The sequence below is a fragment of the Rhinoderma darwinii genome, chromosome 9 (genome assembly GCF_050947455.1).
Source record: "Rhinoderma darwinii isolate aRhiDar2 chromosome 9, aRhiDar2.hap1, whole genome shotgun sequence".
Lineage (NCBI taxonomy): Eukaryota > Metazoa > Chordata > Amphibia > Anura > Rhinodermatidae > Rhinoderma > Rhinoderma darwinii.
Genome location: NC_134695.1, coordinates 44,683,568 through 44,708,932, shown reverse-complemented (window position 1 = coordinate 44,708,932; position 25,365 = coordinate 44,683,568). Strand labels below are relative to the sequence as shown.

The 25,365-nt window shown below is 42.7% G+C and overlaps 1 protein-coding gene across 2 annotated transcripts in view; it reads right to left on the bottom strand.

Moving 5' to 3' along the window:
- LRRC56 (leucine rich repeat containing 56) overlaps positions 1-25,365 on the bottom strand; it is a 39,208-nt gene that overhangs the window by 6,486 nt on the left and 7,357 nt on the right. For both annotated transcript variants that reach the window (XM_075836947.1, XM_075836948.1), the window contains exons 3-11: positions 10,946-10,991; positions 9,042-9,192; positions 8,832-8,919; positions 5,991-6,051; positions 5,168-5,264; positions 4,033-4,230; positions 1,320-1,491; positions 718-912; positions 36-100 (exon numbers count right to left, since the gene is read on the bottom strand). In XM_075836947.1, the coding sequence (XP_075693062.1) occupies positions 36-100; positions 718-912; positions 1,320-1,491; positions 4,033-4,230; positions 5,168-5,264; positions 5,991-6,051; positions 8,832-8,919; positions 9,042-9,185 (1,020 nt within the window). In that variant the 5' untranslated portion in view covers positions 9,186-9,192; positions 10,946-10,991. The remainder of the gene's footprint in view (positions 1-35; positions 101-717; positions 913-1,319; positions 1,492-4,032; positions 4,231-5,167; positions 5,265-5,990; positions 6,052-8,831; positions 8,920-9,041; positions 9,193-10,945; positions 10,992-25,365) is intronic.

The window sequence follows — 25,365 nt, the reverse complement described above, 5'->3', positions numbered from 1 at the left end:
TTTTATTACTTAAATAACTGTATACTGATGCTTACCTCTAACTTTGCCCTTCGTGCACGGAGAGCTTTAATGGGATTCCCACAGATGACTTTGCTAATACCTGTTTGTGATCAAGTATAAATAAATTCATGGATAAAAAAAAAAATCAACAAGCTATCTCAGACCTTTATAAATAATGATAAAAACAAGATGAACATACTTTAAAGGAATTGTCAGGTTTAGAAAAAAACATTTTCAAATACCCTATTAGGGAATTTGTAGTTAGTAGAGGTGAGTGCCTCTTTCAGGACCTCCATCAATTAGCCAGAGTATATTTTTCTCTGGAGTACCCAGCCTGTCCGTACATTAGATGGTCAGCCCATTAGTATCAACAGGCACCATGTAATGCTTCATTCCTCCTGAGGTTGCACTGCAGGGAAACCGAACACTTGCTGTCGGTTCCCCCACAGATTACAGTTGATTGCTGGAGGGCCCAGTAGGGGGACACCATGTGATCAGCTTCTTATATTCAGGGACGATTCTCACAAAAAGTGAGAGTCCAAAGCAACCAACCTGCTTTAAAGCAGACAATTCAAAGACGCCCATGTGACAAGAAAATGTTTAGAAAATATATAATGTTCATTCTAGAATAAAATATACAAAAGTTATACCAAAGTTAAAATTAAGACAAAAGGGCAAACAAAATATTCTTGGATATATTCTTAAAATATATGTTACCATGAGTTAGGTCACTGGCTTCATCCTCCACTGGAGTATCATCTGATGGTTCAAGTGGGCTTCCTTTTGCACCTGGCAGGCTAGTTACAATTCTTCCAGCACTTGACGGTCTTGGGGCAGAGGGAGGTCGTCTGGTAAGAACTGGCTGGGCTGTACTTGGTCTCATAGTGATCTTTCTTTGGGCACTCCCCCGGTCTTTAAACACATTTTTTTAATAATCAGTTTGGTCATTCATTGAATAGTTCATCAAAGACGTCCAGGTATGTGGCTATATATGAAACACGGTCCTGACAATAAATTACGGACCACTGACTAAAGATACAGTGCTAACAGAGCAAGCCGGGACACCATTCCAACTATTATTCTTCTTGTAAATAAATCTGCAAATATATTGTCAGATAGATAATTCCAAGTAAAGCAGCCAATACATTTTCTCTTTTGCTCAGATTATGCAGAAAAAAATGGTGTTTTGCAACTTTATGAGTAAATATATATTCCTATAATTGTTTGATACGGATGTGTTTCATCTCTTATTAGCACTGGTAGACCATCATACTGGTTAGTCTATATACTATCCATTCACCATTCTTTGTAGCACTTACCCATAGATGCAAAGCCCATAGCACTTTCTTTAATAGAGTCCAACACCATTAGCCAATCCTGGTTTGGAGTGCGAGGTGTGTTTGGGTCTGTCTGATCAGCTGGGACGTCATCAAGATATTGCAATTGTGGGATCATTCTTCTCACTACTACACGGTAACTATAATCTAAGAACTAAGAAGAAAACACATATACGCCGGTTTATGACCATAAATGAAAGAATACTTTATAGATTTTTATTAAGAATTTGTTTTGAGGGGTGCGGTTCTTTAGATAAGATTTATGAATTATGGTTAGTGGAAAAGACTGCACTACATTTCCCCATAATGATGTTACACTCAATATGCAGTGACTGCCTACCATCCAGTAAATGTAATTTGCATTCTCATCATAATTATAAGATTTTACCAAAGCTTTCACACTAAGTAACAGTGGTTTATTACACATGATTCCAAACTGAGAATCTGACTCCAAATTTTCATAGACAGTGTCTAATATTGCCTCTTAGCCCTATTGACTTGATTAAAACGGAGCTGCAATACCAGATACAGCCAATGGATGAGAAGAGTGGCGCTGTTTCTGGAGAATAGAAGATCCCTTCCTTAATCCCAGACAGCCCAATTAATGTAGCTAACGCTATGAACACTTCATATGGATTACATTATTGTACTGAGCTATTCTAAAACTAGGCACAGGCTAAAAAGTTGTGGTTGACAGTAACTTCCATTCATATCACAAACAGGACAACTGAACTCTAAGGGCCGTTTCTCAAATCATCAGGGACAGGAAACTGCTGCATCTTGGGTAGCAGCAAAGCAGTACCTACATGTAATAGCGTGCCACTGTGTCGTATGAGTAAAAAAAAATCAAGCTTCCCAGCCAATTGAAGGTTCCTGATCAGCTATTTAGTGCATTTTTTTTAATTAATAAAAAAGTTAATAAGTATCCTACTTATAATCCTGAATTGTCCTTTAGGGCATATTCACACGAGCGTTGCGTTTTTGCGCGCGCAAACAACGCAGCGTTTTGCGAGCGCAAAAACCATTTGACAGCTGCGTGTGTCATGCGTGTCTGATGCGCGGCTGCGTGATTTTCGCGCAGCCGGCATCATAGAGATGAGGCTTGTCGACGCCCGTCACTGTCCAAGGTGCTGAAAGAGCTAAATCTTTCAGCACCCTCGACAGTGAATGCCGAACACAACAGCGAAAAACCTGTAAAAAAAAAAGATAAAGTTCCTACTTACCGAGAACTTCCCGGCCGTTGCCTTGGTGACGCGTCCTTGGTGACGCGCCTCTCTTGACATCGGGCCACACCTCCCTGGATGACGCGGCAGTCCAAGTGACCGCTGCAGCCTGTGATTGGCTGCAGCCTGTGATTGGCCTGTGATTGACTGGAGCTGTCACTTGAACTGAAGTGTCATCCCGGGAGGTCGGACTGCAGGAAGGAGACAGGAGTAATCGGTAAGTTAGAACTTCGTTTTTTTTTTACAGGTTCATGTATTTTGGGATCGCAAGTCACTGTCCATGGTGCTGAAACAGTTTAACTCTTTCAGCACCATGCACAGTGAATGTCTTCCGACGTCGCGGACCGGAAATTTTTTTGCCGGGTTCGGCCAAAACGAGTTTGGCCGAACCCGGTGAAGTTAGCTTCGGTTGTCGGGGTTCGCTCCTCGCAAAGACACTCCGTTTGGATGCTTGGAAACAGAAAAGCACGTGGTGCTTTTCTGTTTCCATTCATCCTTTTGACAGCTGTTGCGCAAACACGCAGTTCGCTCGGAAGAGCTTCCGTGCGACCTGCCTGGTTTTCACGCACCCATTGACTTCAATGGGTGCGTGATGCGTGAAATACGCAGAGTTATTGAACCTGTCGCGTATTTTGCGCAGCGAACAAACGCTGCGCAAAATACACGGACTGTGTGTACTGCCCCATAGACTTCTATAGGGCATTGCGTGCCGCGCGAAAACCACGCGGTCTACACGCTGCCAAATCACGCTCGTGTGAATCCCCCCTTAGTATAAGCCTTGATATAACCTGCTATACTTGACAAAGGGGTAGATCCATAGGGCAGAAATGACAATCTGCAAAAATATAGCAGCTGTTTAGAGCTAATAAAAATACATACTTAAAAAAACAACAACTTATATATCCTTTCCATTTGTGTCTTAAATAATCAATACATTTCCAATTCTTGATTGATGCATAGAAAACCAATATGAAGATATATATACACACACACACACACACACACACACACACACACACACACACACACACACACACACACACACACTCTCTCTCTCAGTTTGCAGATGATAGCAGAAGACTTGATCTAATGGAGAGCTGGGGCTTTTGGTATTTTAGACATGATATCACCAGAGAAGATGATCTCACCCAAGGTGAAATCAGATCAGGCCGTAGAGCCAGATGCAGACAGAAGGGTTGATAACCTTGTTAGAGGGTCTGTCTGGGGACAGATGGAGCTCTACACATAAGAGACGCCATGGTCAGCATAGACTTCATTACCACTCTTCAGTCATTAGAGCTGAATACTTAACCCATATGCTGCTGGGATGGCCAAAACACACTAAAGAGAGCTCTTTAGAAGGAATGGAAGTAAAGCCCAAAGATAGTTTATCCCTTTCTCTTATTAATAAATGTGAACTATCACTATGTCTCCATCACAAATATAATTCAGAAAGTCATTAGATCGCATACCTCAGTGTCTTCAGGACTGGGTCGGACACATATGGGGTTGCCTTCCACTGTTAGAGTTGTAAGTTTGTTGCATAACGCCAAGTACTGTAGTTCACTAATGTTATCGAGGCTGTTCCCCTCAAGATCAAGGATCTCTAGATTTTCCAGCATGCTCGCCTGGCTGAGATCCTTGATATCATTGTAAGACAGGTATAGTTCCTGCAGAGAGCAACAGAACATCTCATGAGATTAAGGACCACACTAAATAGGGCACTTTTTTTATGTTTTTATGTACTGGCTTATCTTACACCATTCTAAATAAAGGAGATAGTTGTAGTGATTTGTACCAAGTTTATTAAAAGGCGCAAGTACATATTCTGACAGTCAGTAAATAGGATCATGCGTAGATTTGTGAAATTAGTTTTTGGCCATTTGCACCTACTTTTCTAAAAAAAAAATGCTCCAGAAAGGGAAATCTATGCTAGCTGGAGTAGATTTCTGCTATCATTTACACCAGTTTCTGCCATAAATTATAATGAAGTTGTTGGGCAGTGAGTGGCTATGACCCTCCTGTTAAGCACTGCCCATCTTTTAAAAAAGTAGTAGAGGCAGCATAAAAATACAAAAGTCGCAAAAGTTTTGCGCAAAAAATGAGTTTTTGCATAAATTCCGACTATCGACTTTTTGCGCCAGAAAGCTTCCGTGGAGTGTTTGATAAATTTCTTCCAAAATGTAACGAAGCAGACTTCTATGGCTGTAGTTAGTGTGAAGTTCAATAGTAATAGTTTAGGGACTAAACTAACTGTATGACAAAGACTGTACAGTGGCACATTGAGCACCTATGTGTCCATATTACTGAAAATGTTGCATCAGAAATTAAATTAGAACTCAATAATTGAGGAAATTGGTGGAGGTCTAAACTCACGGACACCATTGTAATCTTCTTACATCGCTCAGATGTAAGTGGCAGAAGATCACTTTTGGGTGGATTTTCACTTTAAAAACTTGTCCTGTGCTTTTTCCCTCCTCTGGAATACCCTTCAGCATGCTATTTAACACTCTCCTACTCTTCAAACCTACATTCAGTATTATTATACCTGATAATCTACAGTACTAAATAATATAAAAACGATTCTAGGTGAAAAATAAAGTGTACCTTTATAGAGGAGAATGAGGATATGCCATCAAGATCTGTAAGGCTACAGCGAGCCATCCAGAGCACTTGTAAATGTGACAGTGATGTACCAAGATCTCTGGAAATTAAACAATAAAATATCTAGAAGAATCAATTACCACATGATGTATCATTTTATATTATTTCTCAAACATCCTTTTAATTGGGCGAACTTGTATGAAAAGTTTCCTTTTGCAACCATTGCTTCGATACATCTAAAGCTAAAAAGTTACAAATTTGCAAACTTGATCAAAAACATCCTACATTTTTATGTTTACAGCTTCAATTATCGACATGAATATGCGCTGCATAAACATTGGACCCCTAGTGGCAGCAACAAGAACCTAAGTATGTGTGTTGAGGGAGAGGAAAAAAGTGGTCTATACTAAAGACATTGATCATATTACCCTTATCTAATACATTGATAAAATGCTCAAAACTGCAGTTTTTCCACGTCCGAGGTGCACCCGTGTGGGACGCGTTGTCACGGACCCCATAGACTAGAGTCTATGGAGGGATGCGTGACACACAGGAAAATAGGACATGTCCTGTTTTTTCACGGACCCTTCACATGCTCCGTTGAAACAACGGTCGTGTGAACGACCCCATTAAAATACATGAATTTGTGTGACGGCCGCTGTTTTAACGGATGTCACACGGACGAGATACATGCTCGTCTGAATGAGCCCTTATGCTACGGGTTAGACACATAATTGTGAAGTACACTATCGTGGGCACAGGCTGAGAGCCCAGATAATGCTCAGATTACACAACAGTATTCTAGCACAACACACGCAGTCCTTACCTGATAGACACTATAACACTATTGTTCAACTTAAGTTCTCCAAGGTTTGGCATGTATGTACCTGTGGTAATAAGAAATATATAAGTGATTTACCCCATAGTGTCAGGTAAATGCCCTGTTCCAGTCATCCTACCACACTTTTCTGATGTCCTGTGTTATAAAGGACAATACGGATAAAGCATTAAATGGGACAACTTAGTATAGAGTCTAGACCATACTGTATATTACAGATGAGGGTAGAAGTTGATAGGGCTACATAATAATGCTGGCACTGTTAAAGTAGGCCACACTGCTCACAGTATAGTTTATCAGGGGCACTCTGCGGGCAATATTTATGTGGGATACAGATGAAAGACGTTCATGGGGAGGAGCCTGCTGGCAGACCTGTGTTCTCCCACAATAGATATTTATCACCTATTGGATCCCCCATCAATTGCCTCATGGCACTTCCCACAGTGATGAGGAGCTTGACTGGAGAAGCGGTTAAGCATGCACCCGCTGCTCCATTCAATGTCTATAGGACTGACAGAAACAGCTTTTTCCTTCAGTCCCATAAACTTTGAATGGAGTGGCAGCGCGCATGCTCTACCAGCACTCCATTCAATGTCCTCTAGACCCCCATTCTTGCGGACAGTGGGGATCCTAGCGTGGGGCCCACAGCGATCTGACAATTATCACCTATCCTGTGGACGAGTGATATTTGTCGATTCTGGGAATACAGTCTGGTGTAATAGGGGTGTGGCCCGTCCTCATGTTTTACACAGAAAAGCACACAGCCATATGCCTCATCTCTAGTCTCCCTGAAAGTGATTACAAATAATTAAAGGGGTATTTGTATTGCAAGAAATTATCACCTATCTACTAAAAAGATATATAACTGTTCGGTCGGGGTCTGACTGCTAGGACCCCCACTGATCATCAGAAGCTTCAGTACCATAGACTTTGATTGGAGTGGCAGGGCGCATGCCCGACCTGCTCTACATTCAACACCTCTTAGCAGTGGGATTGCAGCTGGGAAACATATACGGATCCCTGTTCTGGCGATCGGTGGGGGTCTCAGCAATCAGACCCTTACCGGTTCAACAGTTATCACCTTTCCAGTGGATAGGTGATAATTTGTTGTGACTGGAATACCCCTTTAAGTATTACCTATAGGCAGGAGCAGGATAGTTACTTCTATCACCTTCATGAACCACCATCTTCATGAACAGGGGGAATTTTGCCTTTTGCAATGCTGCATTCTAAAGTTAGAACTTAAGATAGAGGCATGGCTTAGATGGTAGAAATAAGTTTGCTTTGATGGCATTATAAAACAGTTTTTGTCTTATGTATGCAATACCACATGACACAATCAGTAGTCCAGTATAGTCTGGACGGCCTGAGAAATGTGAAAACTAGGTTTTTGTTTTTCCAATAGTGGTTTCATTTTTTTCCCCTAACCAATGGCTGTGTCTCCTCTGCCTAGTGAGCAAATGACAAATGACGTTTAGTCTACCATTATAAGCAATATAACTAAACCTAGAAATGTAGGGAAGACACAGATGTCTCCCCTTCCTGCCACAGAAAAATACAATGACTTTTGGATTGCTTACTGGCCATGGACGCTTGTGACTTATTGTTTCTTCATTCTCTAGTGGATCACTGTGTTTTGCGGACTGTGTGACAGGTCGCTGATTATTTCATATTATCATACATTTCCTTTATTACTAGAATCTGGTTACTATTGTAGCATGGAAGCTAACACTTCATTCCTGCCTATTGTTGCGAAACACCAACCTGCTAAAGTTTCTATTCCATAGTAATGCAATTTATCCAGTGACATTTCCAGTATAACAGTTTCATTTCACTTCCATATCAGCTTTGATGAAAATGAGCCTCATGGGAGGCTCCTTGAAAAGGATACCAGATATAATTGCATGGTTTCTTCCTTCTATCTGCTTATTATTTATTCATAGCTTTATGTGAAAAGGTCCAACATCTGAACTAAATTTCCCATTCCGGATTGCTACTTACAAAGATGCATATGTGATAATTCTATATGGCTAATAGAACATATTTTACCTTTAGAAATAAGAAAATTAAAAAAAAAAAAAAAAAAAAGTGTGACCTCTATAAAATAAAACTACAGAGCCTTTATTAGTAGTACTTATATACATTAAAAAGGTGTCTAAATCATGGGCATAACAATAGGGGCTCTGAGGTTGTGGTCGCACTTGGGCCCTGGAGTCCGAGGTGGCCCAAATGTCTTTCAGACTCATAAGAGTCCAGTACTATAAATAACGCATTATAGTTTAGGGGCCATTTTACAGATTTTGTGTTGGGGTTCAGAAGTCTAAAATATACCAGCTGTGCAGTTAAAGCAACATAAAGATGGGTTAATGGATCAGTTTAAGGCTATGTTCACACAGAGTTTTTTGAAGGCAGAATTTCTGCCTCAAAATTCCGTTTGGAAGTTTGAGGCAGATTTTCCTCTCCCTGCACGCCGGCGTTTTTCACCCGCAGCCATTGCGCGCCGTGGGCATAAAACGCCGCAAAATACGCTTTCTCTGCCTCCCATTGAAGTCAATGGGGAGTCAGAGGCGTAAACGCCCGAAGATAGTGCATGTCACTTCTTTTTCCCGCGAGGCGGTTTTACCGCTCGCGGGAAAAAGACGCCTCCGCCTCCCATTGTAATCAATGGGAGGCATTTTCGGGCCGTTTTTGACAAGTTTTTTGGCGCGGTTTCCGCGTTAAAAAACTTGTCAAAAAACTCTGTGTGAACATAGCCTAAGTGGTAGAAGCATACTGCACAGCACATAGGGCCATCTGTTTGACCCCCCTCACCTAAAAAGCATCCCTCACCAAAATTCCCCAAGGTGCGTTCCCTGGTATCCACACACATTCGGAGCGTTGTAACTTCTTGCAGATTATCCACCCCAGTCAGTGCTTTCTGAAAGGGTAAAAAATAAAATAAAATTATGATATTAATTTCATGGAAAAGACACAACTAGTTAATAAAAAAATGTAAGGCTTCTTATATCGTTTGTAGGTATTTTTGCAGAGGAACCATACCAGTCTTGAAGGTGAGAGATATTCATCAACGAGGGTTTTATCGTCTTCCCTGCTTATGGGATTTGGATTCAGCAGTCCTTGCCAACCCAAATCAAGGACCCTCACACTGGGCGTGCCCGGATGCCTCTGTAAACTTTGTTCCATGGTTTACCTGAGAAAAGAGAGAGAGAGGGCATCTGACATTACATTTTCAAGGGCTGGAAAGGCAGCTGCTATGAATTTGTATCTTAATATTTGTGGATGCCCTGCATATATACTGGAATTGATATATGTCAGTTTATTAGGACTATTAGGACAAGGACATTTCATTATTATATTCAGATACTGCTAAGGTCAGATCACTAGGAGGTATAGTAATATAGTAAGGTTGAATAAGCTCCAGTGTTGATCCAGAGGAAGGCAAAAACCTCTTGTGCATGGAGCCTGAGCGGAGGCACATAATGTCCCTACAGCATACTTTGGAGCTATAGGCACTCCATATGGTGCCACCATACAGTACCGTATTATGAAGCAATACTTCTAGGGGAGAATACCTTGGTAATACAGCATCTGATGGGACATGGCACAATTTTTTCAATTAATTTAGAATCCAAGAGAATTTTTAAAAAAAAGGTACAGTAGGGCATACGAAGGTTCAAAAGGGTCCCAAAGGCTTCTATGGGTGACGTACACCAAAGTGTTCGGTCAAAATACTTAAATGGGTAAATTATGTAATGTCAAACTTTAAACATGGGATGATTGTGGGTCAATCTCTGGTGTGGGCTGAAGCAAAACCCCTGCTAGAGCTGAGTGGAGGGCGTTAGATTTGTATGTTAGCCACATAACCTGAATTAGGGACCAGGTCAGATCTCAGTCTCACCATACAGTACAACGCTAGACATTACAACGTATAGGGAAAGGTGAAAGGTGACCCATCAAAGTATTAGAAAGAAACTTGCCACTTATGGAATAGTAAAAATCATATAGTCGTGATAGTCCCGAATAGTATGCTATTGATCACTATGTTGTCAATGAAAATACTTAGGCTATTATTCTCATTATTCTTCTGGAAACAATTCAGCATCAATACCGAACTGAACTGTCCAGAATAAGGTCACCAAACTTACTATCCATACTAGTAAGCAAACAAAAGTTGGCATGCTGAGTGACCCCATTAAGTGCTCACCATGCCACTATATGGTGTTGTAATGCTATTGTATAGCTTAAAGGGTAACTAAACTTTAAAAAAAACTTTTGACAAATCATAGTGACATGTCAGAAGTTTTGATGGGTGAGTGTCCGAGCACGGAGACCCCCACCGATCGCTAAAACGAAGTAGCAGAAGCGCTCGGGTGAGCAGTGTGCCTCTTCGTGTCTGATTGGCTTTCCTCGGAAAGTCAAGACTCATAGATTTTCTATTGAGCCCGAACACCGCTTCAAGGAAAAGTGGTGTGCGGGCTCAGTGATCATGGGGGTCTCAGCGCTCGAACCCCCACGGATCAAAGCTTCTGATATGTCACTATGACATGTGAAATGTTTTTTAAAAGTTTAGTTACACTTTTATTTTGTCATAACTGCATTTTTCATACACATTTGGTCAAGTTCCTAAACAGACAATAACTGACTTATACCTAACTCCATCATAAGCCTGTCGTTTGGGTCAGATGCATGTTATTAATATGGTGACAGTGGGATAAGTAGCTGCCAGGCATCGCTAATCTTGTGGGAAATAACAGGACTGTACAGCTTGAAATTCAACCTGTTCAATCCCTGTTGTTTTCCCCCAATGATAGTCATCATGGGCATGAGATTGTCAGCAGATCCTGCCGAAATAAGTAGTATCTGCCAAGTCATTGCATAAGGGTTGGGGAGGTGGAACAGGCTTTCAATTATTATAACATTAGTACACGTGTTCATTCACTTACCTCTCAAAGAAAAGAAAGGTTACATTTCTGTAAAATTCTACCACTCCTAAAGAAGAACACAAAAGGTGCAATTTTATAATATAATATATTTTATGGCATTTACATAGAAAACAATCAATCTCATGCATTTTGCACTTTTAATAACTAATTTTATTTACTAGACCAACCTTTGCTATCACAAAATAAATTAACACTAAGGCCTTATTCACACGAATGTGTTATACGTCCGTGATACGTCGCACGGACCTATGTTAGTGAATGGGGCCGTTCAGACCGTCAGTGATTTTCACGCAGCGTATGTGCGCTGCGTAAAACGCACGGCATGTCCTATACTTGCCCGTGTTTCGCACAGCATGCACCCATTAAAGTCAATGGCTGCGTGCAAACCGCGCTCGGCACACGCGCGTGATTCGCGCTACAGCTGGTAAAGAAGAGAAGGGAAGCATAAAATCCGCTCCTTCTTTACGGTGTCATCACATAAAAAGGGAGTGTCATAATGATGCCAGCTGCGCGAAAATCTTGCAGCCACGCACCATATACAGATGCCCCATGGACCTTTTGCGCGCGCAAAACGGACACGTCCGTGTGAATAAGGCCTAAGGCTACATTCAGACGTCAGACAGCCGTTTTCAGAGCAATAAAGTTCTATGTGTGTATTCACACAGGTTTTTTAACGGCCTGTGAATATTGGCCGTCAAAAAAAGTCAATGGATACGTTTTTACCAACTGTTTTTTAGGAAACAATCCTTGTAATGGCCGGTAAAAACTGATCCTGGCCAAAGACTCCCCGCACACAGCGCTACTTTGAGCGCTGAGGCGGGGGAAGCCCTTGACACTACTGTCCATAGAAGGACAGTGATGGACTTTCAACAATGGAATCCCCAGCCAGAGCATCGCAAGATCTCTGGCAGGGGACTTCAGTCTTGTAGCTAGCACCCCTCCATGTAGATAGCACTCCCCTGCCTGAAGATATGCCCCCCCACCCTCTGTAGATAGCGCCACTGTTGCGGAATCCCCGTCGGCCAGACCCTGCTCTGGCAGGGGATTTCGCTCCTGGAGATGCCCCCGGCGTCACTATCCATATATGGACATAGACATTAAGGTGTTACTCCTGGAGCGGAATCCCCGGTCTGCTCTGGCAGGGGATTCCGCTCTCCTGACATCAATGTCCATATATGTACAGAGACGTCAGGGGCTCTGTCTATGAGGACTCCCAGCCCAGAGGGATTCAGCTCCTACAGTGAGCTACAGTGGCGCTATCTACAGGGGAGGGGAGGTATGTACAAGGGGGGTGCTATATGGGGGTTATGGCACTATCTACAGGCGACACTGTGGTGCTATCTACATGGGCACTGTGGCACTATGTGGGATCTGTGGCACTATCTACAATGGGCACTGTGGCACTATGTGGGCACTGGCACTTTATATGTGGGCAATGTGGCACCATCTACGATGGCCACTGTGGAACTATCTGGGCACTGTCACTTTATATGTGGGCACTGTGTCAATTTATATGTGGGCACTGTGGCACTATCTACTGTGGGCACTGTGGTACTATGTGGGCACTGTCTACAGGGACATTGCAGCACTATCTACATGGGAACTGCGGTGATTTCGTGATTTCAGGGGGTTGGGACAAAAAAAACAAAAAACACCTGACAAATGAAATCCATCCTTTTTTTTTTTTTTTTTTTTTTAACGGCCATGAAAAATGGATGGTAAACGGCCATTAAGAACGGACAGACGGACTGGAAATGGATAAAAATTTAGAGACACACTGATGCAAAACGGCCATGAAAAACTCACAGTTGATCAGTTTTTAATGGCCATTTGTTTTCACTGTCGTGTAGATGTAGCCTACCCACAAAGAGTTCCCTTAATAGGCCGTGTTCACACGGCATGGATTTGCCTATGGAAATCCAGAGTCATGTGAACATGGCCTAATAATTTTCAGAAAGTCTGCAGCTGAAACTTGCATTTCTGCTGAGAAATTTGTTCACCAGAACTGATAACAGATTAGACCCCTTGTAATTCAATGGAACTAGTCTGCGGCTTTTTTAGCTTTGAAATCTGCGTTAATAATGCTACGGGGCCCGCGGCATAAGGGGGCCCGTGTCGCCCGCCGGCACGGGCCCCCACCATGGCCGGAGGCTCCGCTAGCAGCCGCTATGGCTGCTACAGCGCGACGCCACTGAACACGCGACTACGGCAGAGCAGGGAGGTATCTCCCCGCTCTGCCATTAAACAAAAGACATGTATCCCCTATCCACAGGACAGGGGATACATGTGTGATCGCTGGCATTGATAGGGAGAACGGGGGACTGAAAGCCCCCTGAAGTTCTCCATCACAAACCTCGGACTTCCGGGGTCTGTGTCGGCAGCTCCGTAGAAATGAATGGAGCGCTGGTCGCGCTTGTGTGCATGCGTGACCAGTGCTCCTTTCATTTTTATTGAGCTGCGCAGACGCCGGAAGTCAGAGGTTAGTCATGGAGAACTTGGGGGACTTTCAGTCCCCCGTTCTCCTTATCGCTGCCAGCGATCACACATATATCCCCTGTCCTGTGGATAGGGGATACATGTCTTTTGTAGGACACACAGTAGGTCGCATTTTTTTGGAAGGGGGGACGCTGTATGGTGTTCCCTACAGGGGGGGGGCTGTATGGCGTTCCCTACAGGGGGGGGGGGCTGTATGGCGTTCCCTACAGGGGGGGGGCTGTATGGCGTTCCCTACAGGGGGGGCTGTATGGCGTTCCCTACAGGGGGGGGCTGTATGGCGTTCCCTACAGGGGGGGGCTGTATGGCGTTCCCTACAGGGGGGGCTGTATGGCGTTCCCTACAGGGGGGGGCTGTATGGCGTTTCCTACAGGGGGGGCTGTATGGCGTTCCCTACAGGGGGGGCTGTGTGGCGTTCCCTACAGGGGGGGGCTGTGTGGCGTTCCCTACAGGGGGGGGCTGTATGGCGTTATCTACAGGGGGGCTGTAAAAAAGGCACTATCTACAAGGGGGGGTTGTGTGACACCCTGGGGAGTGGGGGCCCAGTCAAAAGTTTGCTATGGGGCCCAGTCTTTCCTAGTTACGCCCCTGGAGCATACGGTGGCTAACTTTTTAACATAAACCCTAAATTAGAAACTATTGGCACTGATTGTTTATCTAGAAAAAAATAATACTAGTTATGATACTGGGAAGACCTAAAGACAAATCCGCATACATATGGGGGAGAGGGTTGTATTAGGTTTGCCTTTCAGGAGAGTAAGAAAGCTGGGTTACTACTCCAGTGGGGGCCATAAAATTGTGTTGTTAGATAGCGTTTCCAGAAACATGGCTCCTTGTTAATTAGTACGGCTATCCTTACAGCATTGTTGTTGTTGTTGTAATACAGTTGGTAGCCTGTATATGTCACTGTTGCTTTGAGCATACATGAAAAGTTTTAGACACAGAGGAAAAAAACCTGACAACCCTTAGGCTGGATTCACACGAGCATGTTCGGTCCGTAAAGGATGGAATTTATTTCGGCCACAAGTCCCGGACTGAACACACTGCAGGGAGCCGGGCTCCTAGCATCAAAGTTATGTACGACGCTAGGAGTCCCTGCCTCTCTGCGGGACAACTGTCTCGTACTGAAACAGGATTACTGTACAGGACAGTTGTCCCGCATCGAGGCAGGGACTCCTAGCATCGTACATAACTATGATGCTAGGAACCCGGCTCCCTGCAGTGTGTTCAGTCCGGGACTTGTGGCCGAAATACGTTCCGTCCTTTACGGACCGAACATGCTCGTGTGAATCCAGCCTTAGTGGCCTTAACCATTTTTTTCTCAGATACAGGAAAATCCCTTTAATCTGGCATCCAATAATCCAGAAGATCTGATAATCTGACTCATTTCCAAAACGGCAATAAAATGTGAAATTTTACAAGAACCCAAAGCAGAAAACGAAGCAGAGATAATCGATTAGGAAATTGTCCTGGTTAGAAAACACAATTATAGCTGCATATTTTATCTTAACATTTTATTTTGGGCTGTCTTCTTGAAGTTACTCTTCTCTTAGAAGTTTTATACACTTTTTTTTTAGAGCATCCGATATTTCATTGTCTGTAATCTTAGGCAACATTAATCTAGGATTATAGGGATTTTACTGGATTTAAAAAGTTTCAAATGTATTCATAATAGAATATTGGTCGAATGGTCCACCAGAGGCTAGCCACAACAGCACCCATGAGGTCGAGCTTCGGACACCCCTTACTAGATCTGATAGTAAAACAGATCACTTGCAGCTGGGCTCGGTCACATTTTTTCGGTTTCTTCACAGATAACCTCTCAGTCTTTATTCAAAATTACAATGTAAAAAAACGTGACAAAACTGCAATGTACTTTAGGCGTCCATAGGCCCCCCCCCCCCCCGGCAAGCCTCGGGCGGCCGCCCTGAGCTTCCCTGTGGTGATCCGCCACTGCTTATGTATGTCAGAATACGATACACCCCAATACAGTGGACATTTACCTCCAATAGTGCACCCGCCGCACAATGCTGTTGGTGATGAGCCAAAGAGAAACTGTTTCTGCGACTATCTACGTCACACAAGGAGGTGAGTGAGTACAGAGACCCGGTCTTAAAATATTGGTTTGCTTTTAGGAGTGGAATTCTAAGGGCATTAGGAGTGTAATAGATCACGACACATCACCTAAGAGGTCTGTTGGGAGACTGTCTTCGAAGAAGGATAAATATATTGTAAGTGCACACAGGGCTTCCTTAGAATTTATAGAACAATTAGCGTTACTTCTATATTGATTTAACCTTTACCGTATATATATATATATATATATATATATATATATATATATATATATATATATATATATATATATATATATACACACATATACACACACATACATACACGTATGACAGATAGTCTACTTCCAGGATCCAACATGGCTGATTTGTCATACTAATATATAAATGGCAAGCCATGTGGCCAACGACACTTCTTCTCTGATTGGCTGCAGCGGTCACATGGTGTAGCTACTTCAGGCAATGAGTGACAGGTTGAAACAGACATATTTCGTGCTAATTGTAATTGCTTCTAATCTCCCTACATGGTCTACTCTAAAGGGAACCGGTCACCAGCATATTCCACTTTAGGTAGGGTGCTGTGGGTTTAGTGGTGAAATTCTGTTGACAAGTTCCCTCAATAAATGTGTTGTTTTAGTGAGCAGACTTATCGAAACTGTCTAAAATTCAAAATTCCATGTTTTGTATTTTGTGTCAGTATACACTGCACAGTATGATATTCTTTTATGTCTTTTAGTTTGCCTTGTAATAATCTAAAGATGCTCTGCAGATTACTTAATTATTTCTTTTTGGCAGTAAAACAGTTCATGCAAGTAACAGTCAGGGATAACGTGCAAGGTCAGAGAAAGGATTCTGCCTTTGCCGATTACACTCTATGAGTGTTGTTCTAAGTGTCTTATAAATATACGCTGTATATGATAATAAATTGGACTCTTTCTTTTTGAAAACTTGGTCTCAGAATGATTGACTCACCGAGCTCGTAAATATCTTCTAATTTGGAACCTACAGAAATCAAGGCGTAGTGGTACCGTTGCGACCACACTATGGGCATGACAACATCACCTAGAGACTGAAAGCAATGTAATACAAGTACATACACAGCGAATGAGATGTTCAATAATAACAATAATTCCACCATTATTCCTATTCAGTTAGCCCACTGATGTCATGTAACCCTTTTAACTGAAGGCCAAGGATCACGTGGTGTGTGGGGGGTGAATGCACTGCAGACGACAACATTAAGTTACTTCTATAAACAATGACATGTCTAAAAAGGCAGTTAACGGCAGAAGAACAAGCTAATGCTAAACGCTGCAAAGCCGAATTGTGACAGAACAAGGTGGCAACAACGAACTGCAGATGAAAGAAATGCTGAGCTTCAATGTTTGTGTGATCGTCATAAAGAAATGACACCACAACAAATTGAAGCTGACTCTTAGTGGCTGGGGGTCTATCACTATCTGGAGATCAGTGTGTGGGAACAGTCAGTATAAGGGTGTGTTCACACTGAGTTTTTTTTGCAGACAGACAATTCTGCCTCAAAATTCAGTTTGGAATTTTGAGGCAGTTTTGATCTGCCTGCACGCATTGATGTCAATGGGAGGTCAGAGATATAAACGCCCGAAGATAGGGCATGTCGCTTCTATTTCCCGAAAGCGTTTTTTCCGCTCGTGGGGAAAAAAAGCCTCCGCCTCCCATTAAAATCAATAGGAGACATTTTCGGATGTTTTTTGGCGCATTTTCCGATGTGGTTTTCACGTAACAAAACGTGTCTGCAAAAAAGCATCTAAAGGACTCTCAGACTGTGAGGAAAAAGATTCTGTACTCTGATGAAACAAAGATTGAACTTTTTGGCCATAATTATAAGCGTCATGTCTGGGGGAAACCAGGCGTTGCTCATCACCTGCCCAATACCATCCCTACAGTGGTGGCATCATAATGGTGGTGGCAGCATAATGCCTTGGGGGGTGTTTTTCAGCGGCTGGGACAGGGAGACTGGTCGGGGTTGAGGGAAAGATGAATGGAGCGAAGTACAGAGATATTTTTTAATGAAAACCTGATCCAGGGTACTCTGGGCCAAATGTTCACCATTCAATAAGACAATGACCCTAAGCACACAGCCAAGACAACGCAGGAATGGCTTACAAACAACTTTGTGAATATCATTGAGTGACCCAGCCAGAGCCCTGGCTTGAACCCAATCAAACACCTCTGGAAGGACCTGAAAATGGCTGTCCACCGACGGTCCCCATCCAACCTGACAGAGCAGGAGGATCTGCAGAGAAGAATGGCAGAAAATACCAAAATCCAGGTGTGCAAACCTTGTGGATTAAAAATATCCAAAAAGACTGGAGGCTGTTATCACTGCCAAATGTGCTTCATCTAAGTACTGAGTAAAGGGTCTGAATATTTATGTCAATGCAATATTTAGTTTTTCCGTTTCAATAAATTAGCAAAGATTACTAACATTCTGATTTCACTTTGTCATTATGGGGTACGGAGTGCAGAATGATGGGGAAAAACTTGAATTTTTTTTTATTTTAGCACGAGGCCTCAACATAACAAAATGTGAAAAAATTTAAAGGATCGGAGGACTTTCCGAATGCAAATTATATATATATATATATATATATATATATATATATATATAAATTTTTTTTTACGATGTTTCAATTTCAAAAAATTAGCTGCCGTTTTTTGACAATACTGATGTCTCTCCGAAGATTATGACATTTGCATTTGGCCCGATTTGTAGCCAGTCCTATCCTCAAAATGTACTGCATTATGGTATACTAAAGTGCCTAACCATGCAGAAGCCAATAAATTATATTAATAAATGAGAAAGTAGTTCTGTGCTTTCCATTATCCAGTCCTCACCAAGCCAGTTCCTGCACCTTTGTCTGCAGCCCATTTAAACAGTTAAATGGATGTGTCAGCTATGACCTCATTTATTGATGCAGCAGTAAAAGCCAGGGTTGTAAAATTGCAGTCTTTAGTCAACACTAGGAATAGCAAGCTGGTGCCAAAGTATTTAGCTAATATATTCACTTTCAATTTGTGACTTCATATATATATATATATATATATATATATATATATATATATATGTAAAATTACTTTACACTATGAGCTTCTAGATAAAATAGCTCATGACTAGATGTCCGCACATTATGGGAATGAATTCCAATATCCTTTCCTTACATTCTGCAAACTCGTTTAGCTTATGTATAATAGCAACTAAAAACTAATACAGGTCCTTCTCAATGAATTAGAATATCATCAAAAAGTTAATTTATTTCAGTAATTCAATTAAAAAATTGAAACATATTATTTAGATTCATTACACACAGAGTGATCTATTTCCAGCATTTTTTTCTTTTACGGTTGAAGATTATGGTAACAGTTAATGAAAACCCAAAATTTAGTGTCCCAGAAAGTTAGAATATTATATTAGCCCAATAAAAAAAAATATTTTTAATACAAAATGTTGGCCTACTGAAAATGTCCAGTATATGCCCTCAATACTTGGTCGGGCTCCGACTCTGCATGAATTACTGCATCAATGCGGCGTGGCATGGAGGCGATTTGCCTGTGGCACTGCTGACGTGTTATGGAAGCCCAGGTTGCTTTGATATCGGCCTTCAGCTCGTCTGCATTGTTGGGTCTGGTGTCTCATCTTCCTCTTGACAATACCCTATAGATTCTCTATGGGGTTTAGGTCAGGCGAGTTTGCTGGCCAATCAAGCACAGTGATACTGTGGTTATTACACCAGGTATTGGTACTTTGGGCAGTGTGGGCAGGTGCCAAGTCCTGCTGAAAAATGAAACCAGCATCTCCATAAAGCCTGTCAGCAGAGGAAAGAATTTAAAGGGGTTTTCCCATGAAGGACATTTATGACATGCACAGGATATGTCATAAATGTCAGATAGATGAGGGTCCTACCTCTGGGACCCAAACCTATCTCTAGAACGGGGCCCCCTAAACCGAGTTCTAGCTTTTGGTGCTTTAATGCTGTCTCCCGGCCACTTCCTGACTTTATGGTCGGGAGTTACGCAAACAGCGTAACTCGCTGAGCTTCGCTGTTTCCGTAAGTCCCATAGAACTGAATCGTAATGACGGAAACAGCGTAGCTCGCATGCTAAGCTGCTTCCATAACTGCCATTCACTAGTATAGCGGTTACGTACCGAGCTACACTGTTTCCGTAACTCCCAAACATGTCCCGACAATAGTAAGGAAGTGGCCGGGAGACAGCGTTCGCACCAAAAGCTAGAACGGTGTTTAGGGGGCCCCGTTCTAGGGATAGGTGCAGGTCCTAGAGGTGGGACCCGCATCTATCTGACATTTATGACATATCCGGTGGATATGTCATAAATGTCCTTCATGGGAAAACCCCTTTAAGTACTCTACCCCTGGTAGACGGCTGCATGGACTCTGGACTTGAAATAACACAGTGGACCAACACCAGCAGATGACATGGCTCCACAAACCATCACTGACTGTGGAAACTTCACACCGGACCGCAAGTAACTTGGATTGATGCCTCTCCACTCTTCCTCCAGACTCAGGGACCTTGATTTTCAAATGAAATGCAAAATTTACTTTCATCTCATAACAGGACCTTGGACCACTGAACAACAGACCAGTCCTTTTTTTCCTTAGTCCAAGTAAGACGCTTCCGACGTGGTCTCTGGGTCATACGTGGCTTGACACAAGGAATGAAACAGTTGTAGCCCATGTCCTGGATACGTCTGTGTGTGGTGGCTCTTGAAGCACTGACTCCAGCTGCAGTCCACTCCTTGAGAATCTCCCCCAGATTCTTGAATGGCCTTTTCTTGACAATCCTTTCAAGGCTGCGGTTATCCCTGTTGCTTGTGAACCTTTTTCTATCATACTATATTCTTCCTTAACGTTCCATTAATATGCTCAGATAGAGCCCTCTGTGAACAGACTTCTTTAGCAATGTCCATTTGTGGCTTACCCACCTTGTGGAGGGTGTCAATGACTGTCTTTTGGACAACTGTCAAGTCAGCAGCCCTCCCCATGATTGTGTAGCCTACTGAACCAGACTGTTGGACCATTTCAAGGTTTAGGAAACCTTTGCAGGTGTTTTGTGTTGATTTGCTGATTAGAGTGACCCCATGAATCTACAATCTTCAACTTTTACCCAATATTCATATTTTCTGAGAGACTAAATTTTGGGTTTTCATTAACTGTTAGCCATAATCATCAACATTAATAGAAAAAAACTGCTGGAAATAGATCCCTCTGTGTGTAATGAATCTATGTAATATATGAGTTTCACTTTTTGAATTGAACTGAAATTAATAAAACTTTGATGATATTCTAATTAATTGAGAAGGACCTGTGTGTATAGCTGTAAAACGCATAATCTTATAGACAACTGGCGTTATCTCAAAGAGTGCCGGTCACCTTTCTCAGAACTGTACTTATTAAGAAACATTGTAATGTACATGTTATGGTTTGCTCGGCTGCTTAAAAATGGTGACGTGCTAAACCAGCAGCCTTCCCACCTTCCTGCTAAAACCCACCCCATAATTTGCGACCTAGGGTATGTTCACACGCAGTGAGCAAAAACGCCTGAAATATGGAGCCGTTTTCAGGCGAAAACGGCTCCTGATTTTCAGACGTTTTTCGCTGCGCTTTTTACGGCCGTTTTTGGAGCTGTTTTTCAATGGAGTCAATGAAAATCGCCCCCAAAAACGTCCCAAGAAGTAGCCTGCACTTCTTTTGATGAGCCGTCATTTTACGCGCCGTATTTTGACAGCGACGTGTAAAATAAAGGCTTGTGGGAACAGAACATCGGAATTCCCATTGAAAGCAATGGGCAGATGTTTGTAGGCGTATTAGGGGCGTTTTTTCAGGCGTAATTAGAGGCGTAAAACGCCCGAATTACGTATGAAAACACTGCGTGTGAACATACCCTTAAAGCCACAAAACTGGCGTAAAGCTTGCACTGGTCACTATCATTAGCAAAGTTTAAGGGACTCCCAGATCTTCATTCTTTAACCCCGATATTATGATCTGGCCTTTGCTGGTAGGACTCCCTTGGTTGCGTCTGAAGAATAGTCACCGACTGGCCGAGCATGCAGGAGCAAGTCATGATCAGAGATGGAATAATAACAGTGGACAGGCTGATGGACAATAACACTGTTAGCGAGGCAGAAAGGGGTCAGGAGAAAACCAGGATCAATATCTAGCAGTGGTATAACAAATCCCAGAATGGCAGGCAAAATTATAGTCAAATAATCCTGAGGTCAGCAACAAATACAGTATACAGACAGAATAGGGAAGAATTCAGAAGAGGAGTCAGGTAACTTGATTAGGTCAAAAAATGGAAGGTGACGGGCTATATCACTATTATCTAATACAGCTTTATGACCAAAACATTCCACTTGCTTGGCTTGATTGACAGGCGTGACAACACTGGATCTCAAAAATATTTTCGAGACTAGCATGGACACCTTCTGTATTACGTAAGTGTTGGTAGAGTATTACTGGCGCACCACCCACCAGTATTTCCACCCATATGTTTCATTAAAAAAAATAATAATAATTAGCCGTAAAATTAATATTTTTCCGTCGATGTGGCCATGTGTGGGCTTATTTTTTTGCGGGACAAGGTGTAGTATTTATCGCTACTATTTTGCGGGACATGGGATTTATTGATTTACTTTTATTTGATTTTCGGAATTTTGATGTTTTTGTGTTTTTTTGGACGCCGTTTACTTCATTGTCGAGGCGTTATGATCATGGCAATATCATATATGTGTATTTTTTTATACATTTACTAACTAAAACCACTTTTTACTGTAATCTTTTTTTTTTTTTTTCATAAACTATAATTAACTGTTTTAAAAAGAAATTCAGTCCCCACTTCACAATGCAATCTTCTGATTGTAGATATATCAATCGTATCTCATGGGCAAAGCGTTATATCTGTCGCTCGTCGTTAATACAGATTGAAGGTAGCAGCTATAAGATAAGGGGGCCCATCTCCACACAGAGACAGTTAGTGATGGCTATGAATTAGGCAGGGGAAAATGGAAATAGCTTGTTGAACCCCTACTGTGTGCATTATGTCTCTGCTCCAGCATTACATTTTGCATTATTCCTGTACTGTGACATCATTGTGTGCATTATACAGGTCATGGTGACATCATTCTTTTTTTTCTTGTACTGTGATATCACTATGATGTCAGTTTTGTGTGTGTGTCTCTATGATATGACATCACTGTACGCATTAATCCCTGTATTGTAACATTATTTGGTGCATTATGGAAGGACACATGTCACAGAGTGAAGATGAAAATAATCATAAACTTTCATGTTGTGAACTCACTTTTGCTATGGGGCCCTGTGTTTACTTGTTACAACCCTGGCTTTAGTCCTTACAAAATATGCACTGAAATCTTTTTAAATCGAGAATTTAAGGAAATGTTTCAGGTAGGTGACTTGCCACATAAGCATTAGGTCATGAGGATAGACCCAATGCCGTTTAGGGCTACCAGGCTGTTGACACACTCTCATAAAAGCTTCTGTGCATTAAGCTCTGTCTCTGTGGGCCCTTAACCACAAATAAGCTGTAAAATACTTAAAACTCCCTAGAGAAATTCTAGAGAGCATCACAATGCGGAAATCAATGCAGCATATTTTGGCATGGACGTACAGTGGAATACCATCTCAATTGTTTAACAGGAACTCTAATTGGAAACTATTGGCACTGACTTTTTTCTAGAAAAAATAATACTGGTTATGATAGTAGCATCCAAATTTCAAGGAATTGCATTACGTTCATTCATGTAAGGCTTCGTTCACATCTGCGCTAGGCCTCAGTTCCGACGTTCCATCAGAGCTTTCCGTCGGAACGGAGCCCTGACAGACACAAACAGAAACCATAGGTTTCAATTTCCACCACCATTGATTTCAATGGTGATGGATCCGGTGCCAATGGTTTCCGTTTGTCTCCATTGTGCAAGGGTTCTGTCGTTTTGATGGAATCAATAGCGTAGTCGACCGCGCTGGTCCCGCTTCCTGAATGCTGACAGCTCCGTGCTCCAGCATTCACTCTGCCATAAGCGGCTCTGCGCAGGCAGGCGCGATGTAGTGACGTCATCACCTGTCTCCGCCGAGTCACTCACAGCACAGACTAGAAGAGAAGGATCCTCCACCCGTCGTGGGAACGGGGATAGGTAAGTAAGTATGTTATTATTTTTCTATTAGGCACTATGGGGCATTATACTGGGTAGGGAAGGGGGGCTGATATGGTGGCCGCTATAGGAGCACTTTACTATATGGGCGGCATAATACTGTATAGGGCATTATACTGTGGGGACAGCAATGGGGGGTGGGCATTATACTGTGGGGCAGCTATGGTTGTATTATGCTGCATGGAGGCAACTATGGGGCATTATGCTGTATGGGGGAATTTGTTTGGACATTTTACTGCATGGGGGCATCTGTGTGGGCATTATACTGTATGGGGCATCTGTGTGGGCATTATACTGTATAGGGACATTATACTGTATGGTGGCAGCTATGGGGGCATTATACGGTGTGGGCTGAACAGGGTGCGTATGAGCGGGGATTGGGTGGGATTAGAGGCGTGGCTTAAAATTAAAAAAAATTGCCACTGCGCGCCACATGAATTATCCCTCTGTGATACTTGAAAGTATATCACAGTCTACAGGGGGGGCTGTATAGCACTGTAAGGGAAGGCTGTATAGCAATGTCTACAGGGGGGGCTGTATAGCACTGTAAGGGAAGGCTGTATAGCAATGTCTACAGGGGGGCTGTATAGCACTGTATAGGGACGCTGTATAGCACTGTATGGGGAGGCTGTATAGCGCTGTCTACCGGGGGGGTTGTATAGCACTGTCTACAGGGGGGCTGTACAGCACTGTCTACGGGTGGGGGGGCTGTACAGCACTGTCTACGGGGGGGGGGGCTGTACAGCACTGTCGACGGGGGGGGGGGGTACCTATCACAGCCTGGCCAGACGGAGCTAGCTCCCGCCCTCTGTCTATTTATACCTGCCTTTCCTGTTCCTCCTTTGCTTGTGATTCTTCTCGTTTGGTTTCCTGGCCCTGCTGCAGCTTCTTGTACTATTGTCCTTGCTTCATATTGACCCCGGCTTGCTGACTACTCTCCTGCTCTGCGTTTGGTACCTCGTACACTCCTGGTTTGACTCGGCTTGTTTACTACTCTTCTGCTCTGCGTTTGGCACCTCGTACTCTCCTGGTTTGACTCGGCTTGTTCACTTCTCTTGTTGCTCACGGTGTTGCCGTGGGCAACTGCCCCTTTCTCCCCCTAGCTCTGTGTACCCTTGTCTGTTTGTCTGTCGTGCACTTATTGAGCGTAGGGACCGTCGCCCAGTTGTACCCCGTCGCCTAGGGCGGGTCGTTGCAAGTAGGCAGGGACTGAGTGGCGGGTAGATTAGGGCTCACTTGTCTGTCTCCCCACCCCCGTCATTACAATATAGTTCTTAATTGCCTATAAAAACGTAAAAGTTCCTAGATTTTTAGTCTCTTCTTCGACCTAACCCATACTTTTTGTACCATTTTCCTCGTGACACACCCTACCTTTCTTCTTTGTTAAATACATCAGTTTTCAGTGCCATTAACAAATCTGATTTCTTATCCCACACCCTTTCATCAATTTTTTTTTAATCCTTTGCATCAACCGATCATTGTGATCTACTTTCTGTGTCAATTGAGACACCAGGAAGAACCACTGAAAATCAGGTAATTTGATCCCACCTCCATTCTGGGGAAGTCACAATGTACACCATGTTTTTAGTATTTAATATTGTTGGCTATCGGAAAATGTGATG